The 22,822-nt window shown below is 43.5% G+C and overlaps 1 protein-coding gene across 30 annotated transcripts in view; it reads right to left on the bottom strand.

The window, feature by feature from the left end:
• The window catches only part of PDE4DIP (phosphodiesterase 4D interacting protein), a 166,733-nt gene that overhangs the window by 23,284 nt on the left and 120,627 nt on the right, over positions 1-22,822 (bottom strand). For 18 of the 30 annotated variants that reach the window (XR_008425880.2, XM_053916260.2, XM_053916262.2 and 15 more), the window contains 8 exons: positions 15,485-15,573; positions 10,479-10,711; positions 7,184-7,619; positions 6,155-6,347; positions 5,158-5,277; positions 3,803-4,331; positions 1,932-2,167; positions 865-916 (listed from right to left, as the gene is read on the bottom strand). Coding sequence is in view for 29 of the 30 variants with exons in the window: in XM_053916260.2 (XP_053772235.1) it covers positions 865-916; positions 1,932-2,167; positions 3,803-4,331; positions 5,158-5,277; positions 6,155-6,347; positions 7,184-7,619; positions 10,479-10,711; positions 15,485-15,573 (1,888 nt within the window). In the remaining variant the exon portion in view is untranslated. The remainder of the gene's footprint in view (positions 1-864; positions 917-1,931; positions 2,168-3,802; positions 4,332-5,157; positions 5,278-6,154; positions 6,348-7,183; positions 7,620-10,478; positions 10,712-15,484; positions 15,574-22,822) is intronic. The other 12 variants (XM_053916264.2, XM_053916265.2, XM_053916269.2 and 9 more) reach the window with 1 other exon arrangement.

Here is a 22,822-nt window from a genome sequence, read left to right as displayed (position 1 = left end):
GTACAGCAAGTGAACTCATCTGAAGACTGAGATACAGACCACATGTATGTCTGATGGATTAGAAATGAAAATAAAAGCAAAACCAAAGCACTGTGTCCTGTACCACAGTATTTTGAGAAGCACTGTATGGCGTGAAGCACACTCATGACACAAAGTGTCTCAAACTAGTGGCTACACCTCTGAGCCCATATTTTACTGTGTATTATGAGGCTGTATGCGGTGACTCATTGAAAACTGGTTTCTAAGGCACTGCAGCGACCCAGGGATCGTCACTATCTGGGCCTTTTTCACTAGGAACTGTAATATAATTATTTTTTTCCATGGAAATTGGGTGGCTTTCAACTAGCTGTCAACTCAACTGGGGGAAAGCCAACATGGTGAAAAAGTACACCCTGGTCTTTAAACACATGGAGTGGGGGAAGAGATTTTGCCTGGGGCAACAACAGGCGCACGATGCAGTGTGCAGATGATGTTTTACTGAGTTGTACACTTGAAACTTGTATGGCTTTAAGAATCAGTGTCACTTCAATAAATTCAATTTAAAATGTAAATAAATATATGGGGGGGAAGCAGCAGAGACACTTGGGGATGATAAGGACCCCCAAAACCTGGTTAATTCACTTTTAATAAGGTTGACTCTATGTTACCAAGCCTGAAGAATATATATGCAAATAGAAATCAACAAAATTGTATCAAAAGAGAGCAAAGAATTAGGTTAAAAACAATAGTAAAGTGTTCCATAAATAAATGAATTCATTACAACCAGCATTTTCCTCCTCCGCCCACCCCCACTTGTGAGGTTGCAGCCATGCTGAACTCCTCGGGCCTTGCTCCTATCCCCTGACCAGATCCTGTCTGAATTACCTGAAGGCCAGAGGCTCAAGTCCAGCTTGATCTTTCTCACTTTTGTGATCTTCTGCAAACCAAATTCAGAAAACAAACAGTAAAAAGTTAAGCCGGTCCCACTTCGCACGTTATAAACGCAGAAGGCTATTGGTGTAGAGAATAAGGATTACTCTATGTGGGTTCAGGAGCTGTGGGAGAGTTATTTTGGGAGGCCCCAGAGTGTGTCTTTAGAGAAGAGACCCAGCAGGCTTCCTGAGCTCACTGGGTAGGCCGTCTGGGCCTGGGGATCGCCACCATGACTGCCTCTGCCCTGAATCAACACGAAAAAGTTCAAAAGGCACTTGCCCGGCTTCCCTCTGGAATGACCCAGCCTCCAAGCCTGCCCTACACTGACTGCCAGTTGTACAGCTGGTATCCTGTCCCAGCTTTCCTGTAGAACCTACTCTTTGCCTGAGGTGAGTAAAAGCCCAGTCCCACCTTACTGGCCCCAAAGAACAATCCTGCTGTACCCATGAAGTTCTCTCTAAGCAAAGAGTTCTAATAATAACAAACATTCCTAGCCCTTGTACTATGACAATCATACCTAACCCATGTCCAAAAGGGCGTGGTGCTTTAGCTATTGGATATTTGAATTACATTCATGTATAATACCATGCAATAAATGAAGAAAGAGAGACACCAAAAAGATAAGTCATTTGCCCGAAGTAAGTTCATGGCAGTGCCAGGCTAGAGCTTGGGTCTTGCAGTTCTAAGCTCAGGGCTCTTTTCACTATCACAGGGTCCTTTGATCTCATCTTTCTTTCTCCCCACTAGCACTGGATGGACACAGCAGCCTCCCTCCCTGAAGGTCACATTCCAGGGATGATGACGTCCCTATGGCGGTAATCAAGGCCTCTCCAGCCCTGTGTGTTCCACAGCCTTGCTTCCCACCATTCTTACTTTCAGGCCTGATCCTGTAATGGCCCCGGGGAATGAAGTGGAAGCTGGATGCTGAATTAAAAGGCTGCTATGGAGGTGTGTCAACCACCTAGGCCTGGGGCTATGGCAGTGACTGAGAGTGTCCCAAAGCCCTTTGGCCAACTTACTGGTGCTGAGCTTGCTGCTGAGCCGCTCTGTCAGCTGGCTCCCCTGGGCGAGCTGCTCCCGGAAGCTCTGCCCCAGGTAGTAGTCAATGTCGTTGCTCCTTAGGAGGTCCTCAAAAGATTTTACTGTATCTTTTACATGCTGGATGAGAAGATAACAGATACCTCTCCCTTCTCGTATTTTCTGGCGTAAGTAGGATAGTTCTCGGGCCTGATCCTGAATCAGGGAATCATATTTCCTAATGCAGGGATGAAGAGGAGAGAGTAAAAATGGCAAAGAGTGAATGATAGGTTATTGGGGCTTCCAGCAAGACTTCTGTGAGAAAATCTCTAAGGATCTCCCCCAAGTAGGATTCTGGCATGTAAGCCAAAGGGCAAGTGTTTAAGAATAAATTCTGCTATGACAAACCATTGCATTAAACAGTTTATGCCACTGTTCTATATATGTTAGTCATATGACCAAAAGTGAATCATAAGTTTTGCCGGGGAAAGATGGCCTTAAGCTTTTACACCTCTTATAGCACCAGTATAGCATGGACTCACAGGTGATACTCAATAAATACTAAGGATATTTACTGAGTATGTACTAAGTAAACACTAAAACTAAACTGAGTAGACTCACTTAATCCTAAATCTGGAGAGGACCTTTCATGTGCTCTATTCCTAAGACCATCTATATTAATGGTCTCCCATTCCATCACCCCTCGGCCACGAGGCTTTGCTGCTCTTTTGTCGGCAGGTAAAGGCTATTCTCTATCCCCTTAAATTTGGCTGGGCTCTGTGACTACTTTCAACCAAATAATAGAGTGGAAGTGACACTGTGCCACATCCAGAGTAGCCCTTACCTGGCCTGGCAACTTCTACTTCCTGTCTCTTGGAAGCCAGCTGCCATGTAGAAGTGCAACTACCCTGAGACCCCTCTCCTATGAGAAGCCCAAGCCAGGAGGAGAGGCCCGGGGACAGAAGCCACATGGAGAAAGAGGAGCCAGGGAGCAGAGGTCACCAGACTTGTCAGTGAGGAAGCCGTGTCCAGCCCAGCCAAACTTTCCGGATGACTCCAGCCCTCTCTACCCCCTAATGGCAGCCACACGAAAGACCCCCAAGCGAGAGCCACTCAGCTGGGCCCAGTCAATCCATGTAGTTATTGTTTAAATTTTGGGCTGGTTTGTTACTCAGCACAGATAACCAGGACAGATGCTGGATGGCTATCTGTCCAGTGTTTTTCAACACAAAGTATCAAGAACAATAAGAATTATGGCAAATCATACTAAGAGCTTAATACAGGGTCTGGCACAAATAAGGCCCTTTTTAATTATAAAATCATAAGTATGTAATTTTGTAACATAACAATACCACACTCAAGCACACCATATGACATTTTAGGTGAGCCGTTCAAATTAAAGTTATAAATTATTACCAACCACACTCAAGCAGGCATTACTTTTGCTGGACCCTGCATATGCCAGGCATTATTATTAGTGCTTGTATTAATTCACTAAAACCTAATAACTACCCTTTGAGATAACTTCTCTTATATCCTCATTTAACATATAAGAACATGGGCTCAGAAAGACTGAGTAGGTCGCACAGCTAGTAAGTGCCAGAGCCAGGACTCACCCCAGGCAGTCTAACCTCAGTCTTACTTTGTACACTGTATGTACTGTCGCTTCACTAATATATCCCTGGGAGGAAATCCCAGAGACCTGGCCTCTCCAGGACGGGGCCACCCTCCAATGCCCTGCTGGTTGCTTCTGTGTCCTTTCTTCAGACCTAGGTTGGTTACTGAAATAAGCACCCTGGTGAGTGTTTTCTTCTACCTGCCTGGTTACCCTACTTCAAGCAAAAATCATCCATCATGTAAGGGTCCCCCTTACCCAGGCCACGAGGCTGATCTCAGCTCCTCAGCCAGCTTCCCTTCTAGACCAGTTTTTGGGAGCTGGGCCTCCAACTGGGACACTCTCTGGATAAGACTCTCCAGATCCTTTTTAGCCTGAAGCCCTGGGGGGTAGAAAGCTCCAGTGCCATCAGACAGCCACCCCTCATCTTCATCAGTGACACTATGAGGTGAAGATCCCTCGAGGGTGCCAATGGCCTTCAGCTTGCGGGGTCTCTCCAGACTGGAAGAATAATCACTCGTTACTGAGAGAGATCGGACCCGGCTCTTGAGGTTTTGAATGATCTTGTTGGCGGTCTGCAGCTGGGCCTTCAGATCTCTGATGTCCTTATGGAGGACGGAGATGTCTTCCGACTTTCCATATGCCTGGAACTCCTCCTGCTTTCCCAGCTGGCTCTCCAAGGGCTTCTTCCCCAGGGGGCTGGCCAGTGTCGAGCCCCGGCGCTCCTGCTGAGAGCACAGCCCCTCCATGAGGACTGTCTCCCTGGGGCTGTCGTGCTCCTCACACTCTGAGGGAAGACAAAGATGTCTTCCTGAATAAAGCTGGGCATGCTACCGTAGCCTCTCCCTTCAAGAGGAGGCAGGTTTGGTCAGTTATTATGACAGCGACCCTTGAAGCAGTACTGTATTCAGCCCCGGCACCGGATTAGCATTCAAATACAGCACTTCTCATCCACCCAACAGCCCTGCAGGCAGGTGCGGTCACCCTCTGTGTTACTGAGAGTTTTTCTCCTCTTCTCAATTTCAGTTTGGTGGGTGTCCCTACAGTCAAAGTCCTTTTATAATAGAGAAACAATTTTAACTTATGATTTGCATATTCCCAAAAGCTCATTTGGTCTTTTTATTAATAAGTAAGACTTAGTATTTTTTTTCTATAAAAATCAATTGATTCTTGAAATTCAAACTCACACTAAGTAAGCCTCATCTTGGGCAAGAGTTTTCCTCCTGCCCTGACCAGGTGGCTCAGTTGGTTGGGCATTGTCCCACAAAGCAAAAGGTTGCTGGTTCAATTCCCAGTCAGGGCACACGCTTGGGTTGCAAGTTCAGTCCCCCAGTTGGGGTATGTATGAAAGACAACCAATCAATGTTTCTCTCTTACATCAATGTTCCTCTCCCTCTCTTTCTCCCTCCCTTCCCTTCTCTGTAAAAATAAATAAATAAAATCTTAAAAAAAAAGTTTTCCTCCAAACCTCCCTTCCCTCTCTGGTCCCATGCCCTCTTCAATTTACTACACCCCCCATCCCTCCTCCTCATCAGGTGTGAGCCTGGCCAACAGCACCCAAATGTGAAAGCTGACTCTGAGGAGGGAAGGTGAGCCCACGTGTATGCTCTTACCAGGGCTGGTACTCTCTTCTCGCTCAGCCTCATTCTCACTCCGGCCACAGGTCTCATAGCCCAGGTCCTGGAGGTCCACCTGAACCTTCTTGCTGACCTGCTTCACCGAGGATTCACCTGCTTGGAAGAGACAGAGGGTGTTACAGGGTATCTGAGTTTCTCACATATTCAGTGGCACATACACTGGCGCTTGAGGGTGGGAAGTCAGATCCAGAGTGGAGCAGGTGCTTCTTTGGACTCCTGTGGTAGAAGAGACCACCCCCTCCAGGCAGCAGGACTTCCTCCATCAGGATGAGCCTCTGTCCACCACTGATGACCTCCCCTACAGACAACCTAGGCTTAGTTGGGACTAGACACACAGGTATTGCATCCTCTTATCTCTAGAGGCCCCAGGGCAACTAGCGAGTGCCTTATCCACAGAAGCTCAGTAAATACTCCAACAGAGCTGAACTAATTTAGAATCCCAAGACATCTAGATCTGCACTGTCCAATAAGGTAGCTACTAGCCACGTGTGACTATTTTATGTTAAATTAATTAAAGTTAAATAAAACTTAAAATTCCCAACTTGAACTAGCTAGATTTCATGTGCTCAATAACCACATGTGACATAGATATAGAACATTTCCATCACTGCAGGAAGTCCTATAGGAAAGCACTGATTCTAGACCAACAGTGATGATATATTTTTGAAGAATCTAATGTGGTGCGATGAGAAGCAGAGGAGAAACAGTATATGTGAGTGAGGTAAGGTGGTTTGCTGACTATATCAGAAATCACCAGACCTTGATATTAGCCCATTTCCTCCCTATACTCACACTGCAAACATTCTTCTCTGCCATCTGCAAATTAGATTAAATATCCACTTTCACAATTCTAGCTAGGGCCATGGTCAAGACTGTGTTCTTTTCAGGTTCGGGTAGAAAAGTGAAGTTTGCAAAGCATGTAGCTTCTCGGGCAGAAGACAAGCACTTTGGTGATTAGGAACTTAAGACTTACTGAACATGACTCTGTACTTCTCCAGCTGATTGGCCTGGGCAAACACAGTGGCTTCTGATATCAGCAGCTTCTCCTGGAGATCTTGATAGCGTTGTTTGCATTGTGCCAGCTGGGAACGCAGGTGCTTGGTGGGTCCTGGGAGGCTAAATTCTGACTGTGGCCCAGGGCCATGGGCTTGGGGCTGGTTGTCCAGCTGTGGAAAGGAGCCAGCACGGGGAAGTGAAGGGATGCAGGCAGTCTGAGGTCATCCCCCAGGGACTGAGGGCCACTTCCCCTTCTGAGCCCTGTGGGCTTTATTCTTGTGCCTGTCACAGCACTGCTCAGGCCATTTGGCAGTGACTTGCTTTCCAGATGGAGCTCCTGGAGAGCTGGGATAATGTTTTATTCATCTCAGCATCTACAGCACGCAGCAGAGTGCCAATCGAGCCCACGGAGAAGCTCTCAGTAAATGTTTGTTCAGTGGTTGGAAAGAGAACGGGTAGAAACCTCCACTCATCTCCCTGCATTCCTGTCCCAGCCGTCCTCTCCGAATCCTCAGCAAAGCCCCTCCCCTTAAAAAGGATCCTCATAACCTCCTATGAGACCCAGGGACAGACACCTGTGATGAGCTGTGATGAAAATGACAGTGATAAGGGAAAGATGTCATTACACACCACCTGTCTGGGCTGTGTTAAAACCCCATGCATCCCTATCCAGCATCCTACTGAAATGATCTGTTTTTGTGCCATCTTCCCCCCCACACTGAGTACCTAAGGACAGAGACCAGGTCTTATTGCTTCCTGCCAACACCTACTGTGTTACTAGAAAATTAATCATGCAAGACATACTTATGGGAATTAATTACTCCAGAAATATTTATGGGATAATGTTGTAAAAGCCTTTCTAAGGACGAATATGTGAGGGATATCATGCCCACTGCTTGTGGTGCAAAGGTGCCCTTCCCTGGTACCCCCTGACCCACAGGCAGAACTGCTTGACATCTCCAGCCCTCCTCCACAGGTCATTCTTTCCATCTAACCCCACACTTACTTGGTGGGCATGCACTGCGAGGGCAGCCACGAGGTCGAGGCTCTGGGGTCTGGGGCGGGGCCTCACAATCACCTCCTCCTCCTCTTGGCCTTGGAGCTTCCCAGGAGAGCAAACCAGCTCTGTGCTCATTGTGTTGATCTCCCTGGCCAGGTGCACAAGGAGCTCTGGATTAAGTTTACTAGTGCCTTCCTTGCTGCTCAGCACCAGCTGTTCTTTGAGGAGGTTGATGATCTTGTGGGCATTCTTCAGTTTTCCCTGGAGCTTTCTGAACTCAGCCTGAAGGCTCTTCTCATTCAGACCCCCTTTGGCCACCATAGTCTCCACCATCGCCTCGCCCTTCTCCTTGTCCTCCTCGATCTCCCATCCATCAGACATTGCTTCTCCCATCTGCTCTTTCAGCTCTGCGTTCTCAAGGCAAAGGCTCAGCATAGTGTTCCTGCCGGAAGTATACATCATCAGGGGCCAAGTATGACCTTGACCTCAGTTCCTAAAAGCCCATTTACCCACGTCTCACTCCATCATAGACTCAGAGATGCCAGAACATGAATCGACCTCCGAGACCTACAATAACACTCCTATTTACAAACAAGAACATCATGGCTCAGGAAGAGTGAGAGACTTGCCTGTACTCCCATAGCTACCTGGTGGCAGCACCATCATTAAAAATCTTAGACTTTAGACACCTAGTTTTGTTGTCTTTACCTGTGCCAGACAGCCTGATATTCTCACCTTCTTTGGGCCCTGGAGTAAACAAGGGTACTTTGACTGTTAAGAAAAAAAAAAATAAAGACCTTGCCTGGGACAAATTTGTTATTATGGATTCTACAGTTCTATTAATTACCATCAGTCAGTTTTCAACTACTGGACGAGAAATTGGGACCCAGGAACACAGAGGAAACAAATGATACTAATCAGAACAATCAAATGTACTTTTGTAATTATTTGCTTCACGCCCTACTGCTGTGATAGAACTTCATCTTCATGAGAGCAGGGGCTCTGTCCATCCTGTTCGCCCTGTATCCCCAGTGCCTACACATTAAAGAAATAAAATGGACTCAACCAATAATTTTCACTAAGCCATTCTAGACCCACTTTTTCCTCCCACCAAACCCTCTAGTGGGGTTGGTGGAAGCAATAAAAACAACACGGCAATGTTGTTTAACAAGGCAATTCACTTTAAAATAGGCAATTCACCTAACCTCTTTGAGCCTCAGTCTCCTACATAAAATAAGGATTACAACACGTACCTAGTGCAGTTATTGGATGCTTAAATGAAATTACTTATGTGTGGTGGTTAGCTCGGGGTCTGCAATGGAGAATCATTTAATTCTGCTGAACCAGCTGCAGACCTGAGGAATACTAACATCAGAATCCGATGAAGTGCTTTTAAAGCCCATGAATCTACATTTTTGCTTAAGTTCCACAGGTGCTTTTCAAGTGTGCTAAATTGAGAACTGCTGACTAGAAGAGGCAAAGGAAATGAGGAATTCACCACATGAAGCACCGGCAGTTGGCTATGCCCCTACACTCAACTTCTCAGAATCTTGAAGTCTTGGAACCAAGAGCAGAGCTTGTCTAGTACAAATTAAGGGAGAAAATACTTTAGGACATAGGACTTGGACAGACTGTCTGTGAGATGGTTTCCTCAATGGAGAGAAAGGGAGCTGGTATTTCACCAAAATTAAGGTGTAAGAAGGAGAGAAAGAGACACATGTGTAGTATAGAAAAACATTTAAAATTTTAACTTTATGCTTTGGGGGAAACCCTATTCTTTTTACAATATAAACTAATGAAAGCAAAGCTCAACAAAATCTTCTCAAGAAGCAAACTATGCATTAATTATATAAATTCTATCTTCTGCAATATCAGGGAATCTTAAGGTTGGGTAGAGAGTTAAACAAGTCAGAGTTTCTGGTCAGTAACTCTGGGGAAGAAACGAAAATAATCCTTGCCCTGGCTGGGTGGCTTAGTTAGTTGGAGGGCTGTTCACCATACTCCAAAAGGTTGGGGGTTCAGTACCCACTCAGGGAGCGTAAGGGAGGCAAATGATCGATATTTCTCACATAGATGTTTCTCTCTCTATTTCTCTCCTTTCTTCTCTAAAATCAATAAATATATCCTTGGTGAGAGTAAAAGGAAAGGAAAATAATCCATAAAAATATGCACATGCGGTTTGACTGTAAGTTCAACTGTAGGATCAAAAGAGATAACAGTGTCCTTACCTCTGACAGCTCAACTGAGTTTACATAGAACAGAGTTTAAGTAAAACTTAACCTTTAACTTAAGTAGCCTTTAAGGAAAGAAATTCCAGGATAACTCAGAGTAAAAGAATCAGCAAAAAAAGAACCATGAGCACAAGAATGACTCAAACATTGTCTGACAAAGTATGCAGTATGAAGGAAAAGCATAGATTGTAGAAACTGGGAGCCAGGGGTCTAGCCCCGGACTCTTACGCAACCTCGAGCAAGTTACTAGAACTTTTTAGGCTTGAGTTTTCTCGACCACAAAACAAGAACATTAGGTTAGATGCCAAGGTCCTCTCTAGTGCTACTGTTATTCTATGATTCAGAGATGTTTCAGCAGCACATAACAGGCGGGGAAGTAATAGGGCATGAATGAGAAGTTGTACATCTGCACAGCTGTGCTCCAAACAGCAGGCCATGCTGATTATGGATAATCAGGGATGAATGAATAAATGAATTAACCCTATGTTACCAGCATGTTCCCAAGCATCTTTTGGGGGAAAAAAGAAAAAGGCATTAAAGACAATGTGGCCAATCTAGCCAGTGAATCAGCTATTTGCCACTTTTGTAAAGGTACCAGAGATTAATAAAATTGCTGTTCTGTGATTCAAGGACTCATGCTTCTGAGACAGAGCTGAGTAGAGACGGAGTTTATTCTTCTCATAAACTGTTCTGGTTGTGCACACAGCAGTGAAGCATCTTGGGTACCAGGAGATTCCTTATATGTTCCAGTCAATTCAAAAGAGCAATACCAGTTATACAACTAGATTTCCACTTGTGATTATCACCTGGATGGCTAATAATGAGCATTATCATATGAAATTAAAACCAGCTTTATTTGAATAATTTGAATGGTAATTATTGATAATCCCCATTATCCAGTATTATTTACTTTTCTCTAAAGAATTTGTAGAACCACAAACACATGGAGCCTAGGATGTGGACTGAGAAGCCCCATGGCAGCGTAGATGCTTTGGCTGCAGCAAGGTGAGTCCCTGGGCTACGGTGGCCTCTCAGTTGGCAGGCTCCCCATCTCTGGGGGCATGTCCTACCTGATGTGGGCCACCGAGGAGAATCCTGCTTCCTCAATTTGAGCCTTTAGCTCTTTCAGTTCCCCCTCAGCTTTCCTCTTGTCCTCTAAGTGCCGGTGGATCTCAGCTCTCAGGTGGAGCATTTCCTCCTGAAGACCCCTGTCATTTTCCCCTCCTGTCGGGAATGGAGAGGGAAGAGACACCTTCTGGGTCTCCACAGCTGCCAGACTTTTCTCCAAAGCCACTCTGATGAGCTGAAAGAAAATCATGGTTTAAAGAAGTCAGGTCATTGAAGAGGACCCAAGAGGAACATCAGATCTGAAAGGCAGCCTTGAATGGGAACTAAAAAAGGAGGACCTAAAATGAGCTCCCTCCAGGCCTTCCTCAGCCATAAGGGCCTTGGAGACTGGTTTGGGTGGGGAGGGCACCCCCAGTGAACAGGAAGAATTGTTGCCATGGGCAGGAAGAGGAGATTCCAGAGGTGGGTGAGGAAAAAAAAAACATACCATATAATACAAAAACAAATGCAAACAAATGAGGTTTAAACAGGACTGGAAAATGTGGGTGCTGTGATTCTTCTCTTCCTGAGGGTGCAGAGTTCCCTGAGAGTCTGCTCACAAGTCAGGAAGCTTCCTCAGCTCCAGGACACTTGAGTCCTTGACTGCGAAGGTCAAGACTCCAGACCCCAGAGCTCAAACCCCAGGGCTGTGCCATTAACTCAAGATGATTCAGAGAGAGGACTCAGGGCACTCAGCAGTCAGGAGTCAGGGTCACAGAATCAGAATATGGGCAAAGCAGCAGGTAAGACAAAGCAAGCTCAATTTCATTGGCAGCAGGAGATCACACCCCACAACTGCTGGGAAGTTAAAGTGAGGCCACCTACCAGCAGGCGATTTCACTTGATGGTTAATCACCCTTGTGCCCATGCTGCCAGCTAAACTGTCTACAAATCTAAGCACGTGAGAAAACAGGGCAACAACAATTTCCCACCACCCTTTTCTAAAATACTCTTGAAGTTATTCCTCATGTTTCAACTAAAGCAGATCATACGGTTTTTCCTCAAATGAGAATTTTTAACTTTTCAACTCTCTTATTTCATCTCGGGCTCCTCTCCAATTTTCCCTATGCTTTTAAAAGTGCAGAAACCAAGTGCTGAGTAAGATAATGGACTTAGTGCATGACTAATCATTTCAGTGCAAGGCCCTGCCTGTCTGTCCACTACCGACCCTGCGCCCCGGTGTCGTGCTGGCTCTTTTCCTCTCAGCAGCAACACTTCGAGGTCTTACCTAACTTCAGGTCAGTTTTGACCTCCCAATTTCCCGCCTCTCCCTGTGGCTGTTTCTGGGTCATGCTGTTTGTCATCTTTCATCTCTGTAAATATTAGGACTGTACTTGTCATTTATGAATTCATTCTACCTACACAAAATCATTTCCCAAAGTAATCAGAATATTTATGTCCATCTCCATAAATCATGTAGTGGCCGCTTGATTAAGGACACATCATAGAATTAAATGCTTTATTCCTTCATTCAGGTCACAAATATGTTGAACAGAACAGGGCCCCAAGGAGCATAAATGGGTCAGTGATTGATATTGCTGCTTGGCTTGGCACAAAACTATGGGCTTTTGCTTTTGACTCTGTAACAGAGCACATAGTAAGATCTAGGTTTCAGGTACGTGATGGGGTTGACTCGCAGCACGTATGTGCGATGGTGATTCGTAGCATAGCAGTTGGGGTTGTGAAGAGATGTATCTATGTCAAAGACGAAAGAGATGAGCGAACACAATTGCTCGTTTCCTAGGCATTCAAGCCCCCCTGGGACTGTGAGCCTGAGATTTGGGAGGCTCTGGAATGTCTGTCTCTGTGCCTCTGTTGCCAAACTGGGTTAGACCGGTGGCCATCCTGCATCTGTCACAAAGGCTCTGGGACAAAATAAAGGAAGGGGGATTGGATAAGACCACGTTTGAAAGTTTAGAACCTCAGCCCCCATTCAAACTGTGTGAGTCTGTCTATGTAAACTCTTTGCAACTAACCTAAGTAAACATTGCCAACAGCTTTGACATTTCTTCTGTTCTAAACCTGAAGGGTTCCTTCTGCTTAAAAATAATGTCTAACTTTAATGACACCTGCTTATTTTTAATGTGCCTTCTGGATGAATAGCTTTTTCTATTGATTTAAATATGTCTACTTTATTTAAATAAAACATGAAGACCCATGGAATGTTAACACTGAAAGGGACCATAAGGTTCATCTGGTCTAATCTCCCACCTGAAAACAAGAAAAGAAAGATCTGATTTGTTCCCAGGTTAATTTGGGGTTTCATATTTCCATGTCAAAGGAAGCTTACTTTGGTTAACTTATCTTTACAATTTAAATGCAAACACATGAAGGCTAATACTTCTCCTCCCCCCACCCCCAAAATAACCCAAATATGTGTGGTGGCAGTATAAATCCTTTATGTCTATTGTTAATTATATATTGTATAGGGTTCCCCCCTTTCTTCACATTTCCTAATTCATCTGTTCTATTGCTTCCACAGTGTATAATTCAGCTCTTTTGTGTGCTGGGTTTGCCCCACAGAGGTCTACATGTAGCTCTGATCTCTTGTTGGAATAGAGTTGTTTTGGTTTTACCCTATTGCTTCACATCTCTTACAATGTAAATCAGTTGTCTGACAGCATTAAGGACATTAAAAATATTCTTTTCTCAAGTTTGTTACACTAAGTCTACTGACTTGTCGCTCCTTTGATTTGAATCTTGATTCTTGATTAACTTTTCTCCCACAAAAGTTTAAGTATGACAGTAACTCATTACTCTAGTTTCTTTCACAGGAATTTTTAGGTATTTATTACAGATCTTATAGTTGATTGAGAATGGAAATTACCATCATGGCCAGATCTGAGACTTCCTGAGGTGGGTGAGTTCAAATAAGGATAAAGCAATTTGCTTTGGCCAAAAGGTGATTCCTGCCTTGGAGTAAACACAAAGTTGGATGTGTTTGTTAGGGTGCTCGTGTGTATGCTTGAGGTAGGAGGGGGGCTTTGTATTGAGAATAAAGTCAACCTTCTAAGAACACAGCTAGAAGCAGCTCAGAGCTTATATTCTTAAGGGGCCATTTTCCTTGGAAACAAGCAAACACATTTTTCAGAATCTGGACACAAAACAGTTATGGCAAAAAAAAGGCTTTATTTAATTGGTAGCAGAAGAGTCATACCCTTAAGCTCCAGAAAAGTTAAAAGTAGATTTACAATGATTTCACACATCTCTTACCCAAAACTGAAGATCCAAGTTTCAAGGAAAGGTGATGGAAAGCAGAATGGTGCTCACCCAAGATATTCTTCATCCAATAGGTATATATACTTTGTCTATCATGAGTCAAGCCCCAATCCAAAGATTTTCTTAACCCCTAATTTATTATCTCCTATGCCAAGTAATAGGCAGACATTGCAAGGGAAACACAAATGCCCCCCCTAAAGGTTTATTTCAGGATGGAACTAACCTTCTCAGAATGTGTTCTGGTCATTTTGTCCATGCCAGGCTATAGGAAAAAAGGTTAAGGAAGAAATGACTTTACTGACCAGTTTGCCTACAAATGAGAATTAGACTGAAGGTCTTGTCAATGAGAATCTGGCTCTCTTCATATCTGTGTCTCCTGTTAATTTATTCTGAAGTTACTCCTGATTCACAGTAGCAATAACCGTCAGCGACTTGCTGACAGCTCAATCTAGCTGTCTTAGGGTGGACATTTGGTCATCCTGCAGAGCATTCTTGCTCACCCAAGATCCTCAATGAAACCAGGAAGTGAGAGGCAGAGGGACCTGTCCAAAGGGGCTGTGGTGTGCATAATTAAAGTTACAAGCACTGGTCAGCAGGATTCAAAAGAAGCTGTTCAAGCAAAAGGGTAAGTAGAGCTCATGCAGAAACTCAAGGGAAAAGTAAGGGTCAGGTGTGTCTAGAGCAATGAAGAGAGGATCTTGACAGAAGGTAAAGAATCTGTGTTGAGGAGGTGAGATATTCCAGACAAATACTCATGTCTTCAAGAACCAAAGATTGTGAAATCCTCTGAGATTTGGGGACTGTTCACATGGGCTCTTCGTGTTGGTCTATTAGCTGTCTCCTCCTTTTCTTGTGCAGGAGATGTACAGGCGGACCCAGAAAGCCTCATTTCCCCTACAGTTTTCCTAATAGCCCTAAGGAAGTTATCACTGAAAATGCCCAGTGGCTTCTGCAGGACGGGTACCAATAATTCACGTCTCCTTAATGACTCAGAGAGTGACAGGCATGGTCCATCTAGGAGATGTGATCGCTACATGTCACTGGGGACACATGGGAGTGCCAGTGAGTGCTATGGTATCACTATTGGTGACTTAATCTCTGAGATCCAGGCCGTTCGACTCCTGAGCTTCACTGACGGTTGGTGAGAGCAATGTTTCAGCCTTGGGTTCCAAATTCTGAGGTTTGACAGGGGCTTGCTCTTGCAGTGTCATATCCTGGTCACTGACGTGTCATGACCTGGATGGTCCATCCAGTTGCCCAACAAAGTTCTCTTTTATACAGTAAGATTTCACTGAGAATGATTCCGATCCTCTCAGAGTTTCTCAGAGGGCACTCTCCCAAAGTAGGTCCCAGGCCCTGCCACCTCCCCAAGTGGCCCTTTGATGACTCTCTGTCTTCGGTGACGTGTTTCAGTTACAAAAGCCCAAGAGGGGAAGTGTCTGTGGTCTTGTTGTAAGTAAATATTCTCCTGAAACTACAGCTATAGACAGTACATGGGGCAAAGGTGGGTGGAGGGGAAGGGAGCAGGAGTAAGAGATAGAAGGAGTAAAAACAAAAGGGTGGATTGGAGAGAAAAACGGAGTGAGGATAGAGGTAGGAGGGGTGGCTGGGAAGCTCAGGGAGGGCAAGAAGAAGACCGGGAAGTGCTTTATATAAAAAGATAGCTCCTCATCTAGGTCCGCAAGGGCTGCAGGAGACCACTGGACTATGAGCCTTCCACCCTGGGACCCAGCACCTGACTCAGACTTACTTGCTGGTGGCTATTGTGTGCAGCCTCCTCCTCAATACTGTCAGTGAACTCGGTGCTCGCATCTTCAGTGTCGTCCCCTGCAGCTGCACCTGGAAATAAGTCCAGAAGAGAAAGGTGACTCCCTTCACAGATGGCGTCCAGACAGCAGCTAAAATTACAGTCTTTTTTGCCATCTGCCTCTGATTTTTTCCCTTCCCCATTATGTATGGCCCCCTAGCCAGCAGGGCCGACAGGGGAGATGGAGCCAATGTGCCAAATCTGTAGAAAAAAGCCTTCTGCTGTGTCATAGGATACTTTCTTACTAACATATTCAAGCTTAAGTCTCAAAACATAAGCTGGCTTAAACTGCACAGACCTGTACCCATGGAGCCAAATGTCAGAGTGGTTATCCCTCTCACCTATTTCCAGAATGTCTGAATTATTCCCCCTCCTGCCACTGACTGGCTATGTAACAACTTAGCATGGCTAACCTTTTTCCCACCACTGAGTGTTGACAGGGTCCCTGGTTTTCGGGGGAATAGGGTAGCTCTGCCCTTCTCATACTTTTCTATTGCTGGGATCTGCTGTGCATGGGGTGACAATCTCTCTGAGGAACCCTGCTCTAGGGTCCCTGTGTCCTACACAAAAGCTCAGATCTCGTCAAGACCCAAGGCATAGATTGGCTCAGGTGTTCGTTGATTCCTTCTTTAACCTCTCCCTCCCCATCTCTCTCGGACTCTTGTCCCATGCTAACATCCATTCCTGAGGCATCTTGCACTGCCTTTTCTAAATGGCACTTAATCCATTCTTTCACTCCCCACAGACACACACAGTCATCCTAGGGCACAAACACCTACACCCTGCACTAAGGGACAAGACGCTGCCGTTGGGGTCTGGACAAAGGTCTAGAGCAGTGCTGACCAACAGACTTTCTGCAATCCTGTGTCTACGCCACCCAGTCCAGTAGACACTGGTCACATGTAGCTACTGGGCACTTGAAATTGCAGCCAGTGTGACTGAGGAACTGAAATTTTTATTTAATTTAAACTAAAATTCAAACAGCCACATGTGGCTAGTGGCTTCTGTGTTGGACAGCACAAACCAAGGACATTTCTTCCTCTCCACATCTGTGAGAATAAAACACTGTCTGTCCATCCGATTTAGATTAAGGCCTATGGCCCACATTATAGATGTCTTCTGAAAGTGTAGGAACTTATAATGGCTAATTCATTTGAACACCAAAGAAAATCTACCTTGACACTCTGGGTCTCACAGAACCTACTCAAATTAGAGAACCTAGAGATCTAGTGGTGACCCTGGCCTTGGCAACCAACCTGTTCAAACTCCTCTTCTGACCACGGAGTAGTAGTAACCTGGGCCTCAAAGAGATTAGGTGGCTTGTCCAAGGTTATAAAGCTAGTCCTGACAAGAGCTGTCCCAAGAAGTCGAGTCTCTGGACTTTCAACGGCAACTCACTGTCCCTTCTAGTGACAAATAAGATTTTTACCTTTATTTCTTCCTTTAAGACTAAAGACCCTGCTCCTAAGCTTAGACATTCTTGTTTGAAAGGCCCTGCAAGAATAATGAGCATTCACTACCATCTGCAGATTAGGTGACCAGGGGCAGTTCATACCCACATTCCACCTCGGCACCTGCAAGCACATGCTGGAATGTTTGCGAAGGTCTGAGTCAATCTCACTCAAGTACTAAAGGGCATAAGCATGTTGTCCTAACAGCTTAATCTTATGACTCGTTCCCTGGTCACTGTGAATGTTGTGTTAACGTGGCATCAAGGCAGTACCCTGTTCAATAAAGCCCTTACAAGGCACCTCTACCACTCAGCGTCTTTGGAGATCCGTGGCAGGCAGGGTACAATAGGGATTTCCAGTGCTTGTTCTTTCAAACCAGCCTCAGAAAGACGTCATTCAGGACGCTGGCTGTGCAGAGGTGGAAGAACACACTCCCTAAGTTTTGGCAAGTCTCTGAGTCTAGGATGCTAATTCACTTGGGGATATCTACCTCATACATTATTCTTATTTTCAAAAAAATTTTTCTACACAATAGTACAGACCAGAATCTTTATTTTTTCCTGCAAAGAAAATGAATAGCCTCACTCAGTGACAGATTAAGACAAGACACTTCATTGTTTCTCTTCTGAGTGTTGGGCTAGAAGAGTGGTTTTCAACTGTGTGCTGTGGCACAGCATACTGGTGCGCAGTAAAATCTTCTAAAACACGCCATACCTGATCATGTAGTCAGGAGCACTGACCTCTCTTCCCTTAGACTGTCAAATAAAAAAGTGACAACACCCAACACAATAACCAACTGTGCGAATGAATCAAAATTATACCATTTTTTCTGTCAGATCAGCAAAAAATATTGTGTGTGCCACAGCATCTCAATAATTAGTTTATGCGTGCCATGTGATGAACAATGTTTAAAATCACTGGGCTAGAGGATGACCCTGTGGTTGAAGAAAGGCCAGCTTTGAGGTCAGGACCATTCCTGGGTTGTGTTGTCAGCCTGTGACTCCTGTGCTAGCTTTCTGGAGTAAGGTAAGTGGCGATTAGAATGGGTGATTGTCACTGGTATCAAAGGCTTTTGTCTAACTTTCTGCCCTCTACTTACCTCCACTGCCTTTCTGATGCCACATCTGCATTTCTAGATAAGCTGTCTCTTTAATTCATTCAGGGGCAGAATACTGTTGCTTTTGACTTCATCGGGAGTTAAATGGAATCCAAGCAAGAATGCTCATTTCGTCCCAACACTCCACTATACAGGGGTTTGCTTCCCTTAGTTATTTTTTTAGCTAGTTAACAGTCTGCTATTCTTCCTCTGGGGCAGCTTTAAGGGCTGCTCATCCTTTTTTCAATTTAAATCAGAATATGGAAAGCCTTTTTGTGTTATACTGGGGTAAAATAAACATTTTTACGATACAGAAAATGTTGAAATGCATATTATCCCACACAAGCCCTGCATATTTTACATCAGACATCCCTCTTTCTGTTGGTTTTTTTTTTTCATAAATGACAATATAAGAACTTTTTTGTGGGAAATATTCCTTTCTAAACTTTTTTCCTCCTTTCTAAACTTTTACAGGGCAACAAAACACTATCTTCAAAACTAACTTGGAATATTTTAAATTTCTAATTGAAAGATCCTATATTTTAGTGAATCTACTACTTATTTTTCATCAATGTGAAATATCTGTCACCTTTAGAATCTCTGAAAGCTAAGAAACTTCTTTCAAATTTAACTTGATTCTCTAGGTTTTCTCTCCAGGATTAAGTGTTACATGTTAGACTTGAAATTTTATTTAAAAACTTTATTTGAGGCTTCAATGGTAGTTCCCAACTTGTGGTTCTTGCAAGTTTCTAAGCTCTGAACCACACATAATGAGGTGGTACCAAAACCTTCCTTTTTCAGATTTAGAAAAGTATGTTCTACCAGCTATCTGATTATAAAGTACACAGAAATTAAACAAACCTCTAAAATACTACAAAATCCTTGGGCAAAAATTTAAGTGTTGCACACATATATTCTCTTTATCTTTGAGGGAAAAATTCATGTTTGTGGAGCTTTTTAAATTGAGACTGGCGTAATTATTAAGAGCTGGGCTCCGGAGCCAGGATGTCTAGATTTCCGCTTCTGTCATTAGCTATGCGAGTTAGGCGAGTCACACCCTCCTCAATTCCCTCAGTTGTTAATTACAGTTAATAGTGATATCCACTCCCTACAGCTGTGAACTTTAAAGGACGGCTGCTTTTGAAATGCTTAGAGCAGTGCTTGGCATATGGTGTGTACCAGTAAATATTGCCCTTAAACACTATTAATGTTTTCTTCTTATTGTTGGTAAATTGAAGTGGCCCATGGGTGGAAAAGGTGAAGGTTGAAAAAGCAGGCCATGGAACCTAACGGTAACCAGCACAGGAGGATTTTATACCCAGTGTCATTAACTGCATGATCTTGATTGAGTCTATCTGCACTTCAGGTCTCAGCGTTCCCCCGGCAGAAGTACTACTTTGTTCTCCCTGCTTCACAGGACTGTCGAAAGAACAGGGTTGTAACCAGGTGATGCACTCTTTTGAATAATAGGTGCTTCACACATAGGGCTCATCACCAAATTATAACTGCCATAAAACTCCATCATGCACGAATGAGCCTTAGAGGGAAGGTCATGAAGTGTTATGTTCATTCTTCAGTGAAGAGCCCAAACAGGGTTATGAGGAGACAATTTTTCCTAAACCCTGTATCATTACTATTTCCCCTGTAAGCCACTAATATGTGACTGACAGAAAAGGAGTGACAGTTTCCCACACAGTTACTCAGAACATAGGAGGAGTCACAGCTACTCTGAAAGTTCAAAGAACTAAAAACTACAGCATGAACAAGTTTGTGGTGCCAAGCCCCAGGCTGTTCTTCCCCTCAGTGCCAGGCTTACGCGCCAGGTCCTCTGGGTGCATCTTTCACTTCTAGGCGCTCTGCCACGTGCACACCATGCACCAGCTATTGCTGGCTTAAACACTGTGAAGCTATATGAGAGAATCAAAGAAAAACATTCTTCTGTCAAACTGCAGTTTCACCTGCATCCACTCCCTTCTGGACCATGAGAAAACTTACAGATTTTGTATAATCCTCCATAAACTTCTGCTCAGAAATAAAATTCTTTAACTAGACAGATTGTGATCTTAGAAGTAGCTAGAAAATTGTCTGTGGTCAACCCCTTCATGGTGTATCTTTGTCTTTAAATTGCAACATTCTTAAGCAGCCTTCCAGCTTGTTTTATTTGGAAAGCAATTGTCTTCAGTGCTTGGAATTCCGTAATTTCAAGGAATTCTTCCTGCTCATGGTCTCTTTCGTTCCCTCAATGGACGCAGGAAGCAGGCCTCTCCAGGAACATCTATGAGGACAGCACCACCCACCAGAACAATTTGGTTCCTCACATCTCCATCCCACTTTCTACTCCTCTCCCTCACAAGGAGAGCAAGAAAAAGTAGTCCATTTCATGTTTCTGCAGGAAATATAATATTGCTTCTTTCGTCTCACTTCCTTGAAAGCAGAAAAATTCGGGTTTATTCCTCTTCCTTCCTTTAGTTAAATAAGTACAAAGGCATTCACTCATTCCAGAGCCTGACTTTGACCTGGAAATTTAGTACAATGATCAATACACTGATTTTCCTACAAGGGAAAAAAAAAAGATATGAGCTTTCTCTACTTTTTTCCCCCCATAAATCTTTTAAGAATGAAACCAATAGTTACTGTTTGGCCTTGGATATTTTTATTGATGAGTAACAATTTTAGTGTGTCTCTACTAAAGTAGCTGAAAGTCTAACACATAAAAAAAGTACACTCTCCATTTCAGCACAAATGAAAACACAGTTTAGCACAGCACGGTGCCATCAAGAAATAAACTTCAAGAGGAAATATACAGCTAATTTTGATGGGGAAAGAGTCCTGGAAATAATCTAATGCCAAGTGACTGCATCATTTAACATGTCACTGCCTCCTTCATTTAAATTGTTACGAATCACTTGAATTTTCCTCAACAGCTCTAGGAGCAAACTTTCAAATGATAAAAGTAAAGCTGTTTTTATAATCAAACTGATAGTACTTCATGGTAACAAACTCAGGATTTATAAAACATACTTGTATATACACAAATGCAGCTTGCGAGAGAGGCCGGTATTTTAAAGCAATGACTTTGATAACTGCAGAAGGCAGCACCGCATGCCCAGGATACACACTGACAGCAAACCTACATGCACTAGCTAGTCAACCGTGCGCTCCTTAAAGGGAACAACGAAGCTGGTTTGGGTCATGTACTTAACACCCCTACTCTTCAGGTTATTTTAGATCAAACACTGTCTGATGTTGCTGAGCTTTCTATTTTTATCCTTCCAGCATTAGAGGAAGAGGAAAATAATATGATAAAGATTTTTATTTCTGGAATTTGACTTTAAACAACAAAAAGGGAAAGCAATGCAAAAACATTTAGTACATCACTTTATAAGTTTAATTATTCTTATTTGAAATCTAGAAAAATTAGTATTGGCAGCTCTATAATTTTGTGTTTCCCTTCTCCTTTTGATCCTTTGTTGGAAGCTAATTACAATGTGAATTTTTTACTTAGAAATTCATCCTGGCTCGTGTGATTATACAGAAAGAAACTGAGGACTTACCTTCTGTCAATACCCAGACTACGTAACAGCAACATGTTTGTCTTGGAATCAAAATAAAAATGGTTTAACAAGGTTCTTGCTCCAAATGTCTAGTGAGAGGGTGGCTTAAATCACATTCCAAAATGCATGAAGAAGAAACTATTACCCCACAGAAATCACTCCGGTATATTGATCATTGACTGGCTCCCTGTTTTCATCGGTTGCCTCACAAGCTCCAGAGTCCTAGCTATTCTTTCTCCAGTACAAATGGTTTCACGTTACCAAAGGGAGAAGAAAAGCTCTCTGAGCTTTAACCCAAAGAGAAATGAGAGAAAATACTCTACAGGCTTCATCTTGCAGGATGTTAGTGTCTGAAAAAGAAAGCTAGTTGCATTTATCTACCATCAGCACAATTTCTAGATGAGATGGAAAAGAAACTGTGTGGGTTACTAATGTTTCTTCCTGACTTCATAGGAGCTTTGTCACATTTCTCTGCAGGGCACTGGCTGCAGATCCCTATAATCAGTACTGAGTAAGTAGGACCTCAACTTACTGAGGCCCTAGTTGAAGAGGCAACTTGAATTTTTCAGGTATGTCAAATGTGAAGATTCTGTGACTTTTTCATATAAAAAGACCATGAAACCAGAAAATGATGACTTCAGCCTAACAACAGGAACTGTAGCTTTCTAATACTAGCAAAAAGCAAGCCAAGGTATTCCAGTATTGTGCCCTCTAAGGCTGATAGTCCAAAAGGGAAGTGCCTTAAGGTAGGTCAGTCAACCTTTATTCCTCAAAGAAAGGAGAAATTTTTGGTATTATCTGATCTGCTCCCCCTTTCCCTAACCAGAGGATTCTAGATCCAACTGTAAGACAGAGAAAATTGAAATCAATTTCTTGAACTGTTTTGAAGCTATAAGCCAAATTTCTTAGGACCAGTTACTGAATCAGGAGCATAAATAAGCATAATAGTGATAGGTCTTTTATAAAGATTTGCCACAGAGATCACTTATGTATAAACTGTGCAAGTAAAATATACTAAAGAACATTCTAAGAAAATGTGTTGAGGCTAGAATCTGATACCCTATAGGTCAAGATTTTCTTGATCTTTAATAGAGCATTCACTATATGTAAGAATATTGACAAATCTTTTAAAAATATGGATAAGTAGAGGTACCAAAAATATTACTGCTGTCCACAACTG

The sequence above is a fragment of the Desmodus rotundus genome, chromosome 12, assembly GCF_022682495.2.
Source record: "Desmodus rotundus isolate HL8 chromosome 12, HLdesRot8A.1, whole genome shotgun sequence".
Lineage (NCBI taxonomy): Eukaryota > Metazoa > Chordata > Mammalia > Chiroptera > Phyllostomidae > Desmodus > Desmodus rotundus.
Note: the sequence above shows the minus strand (reverse complement) of the source record. Positions and strands in the feature narration are given on the sequence as shown.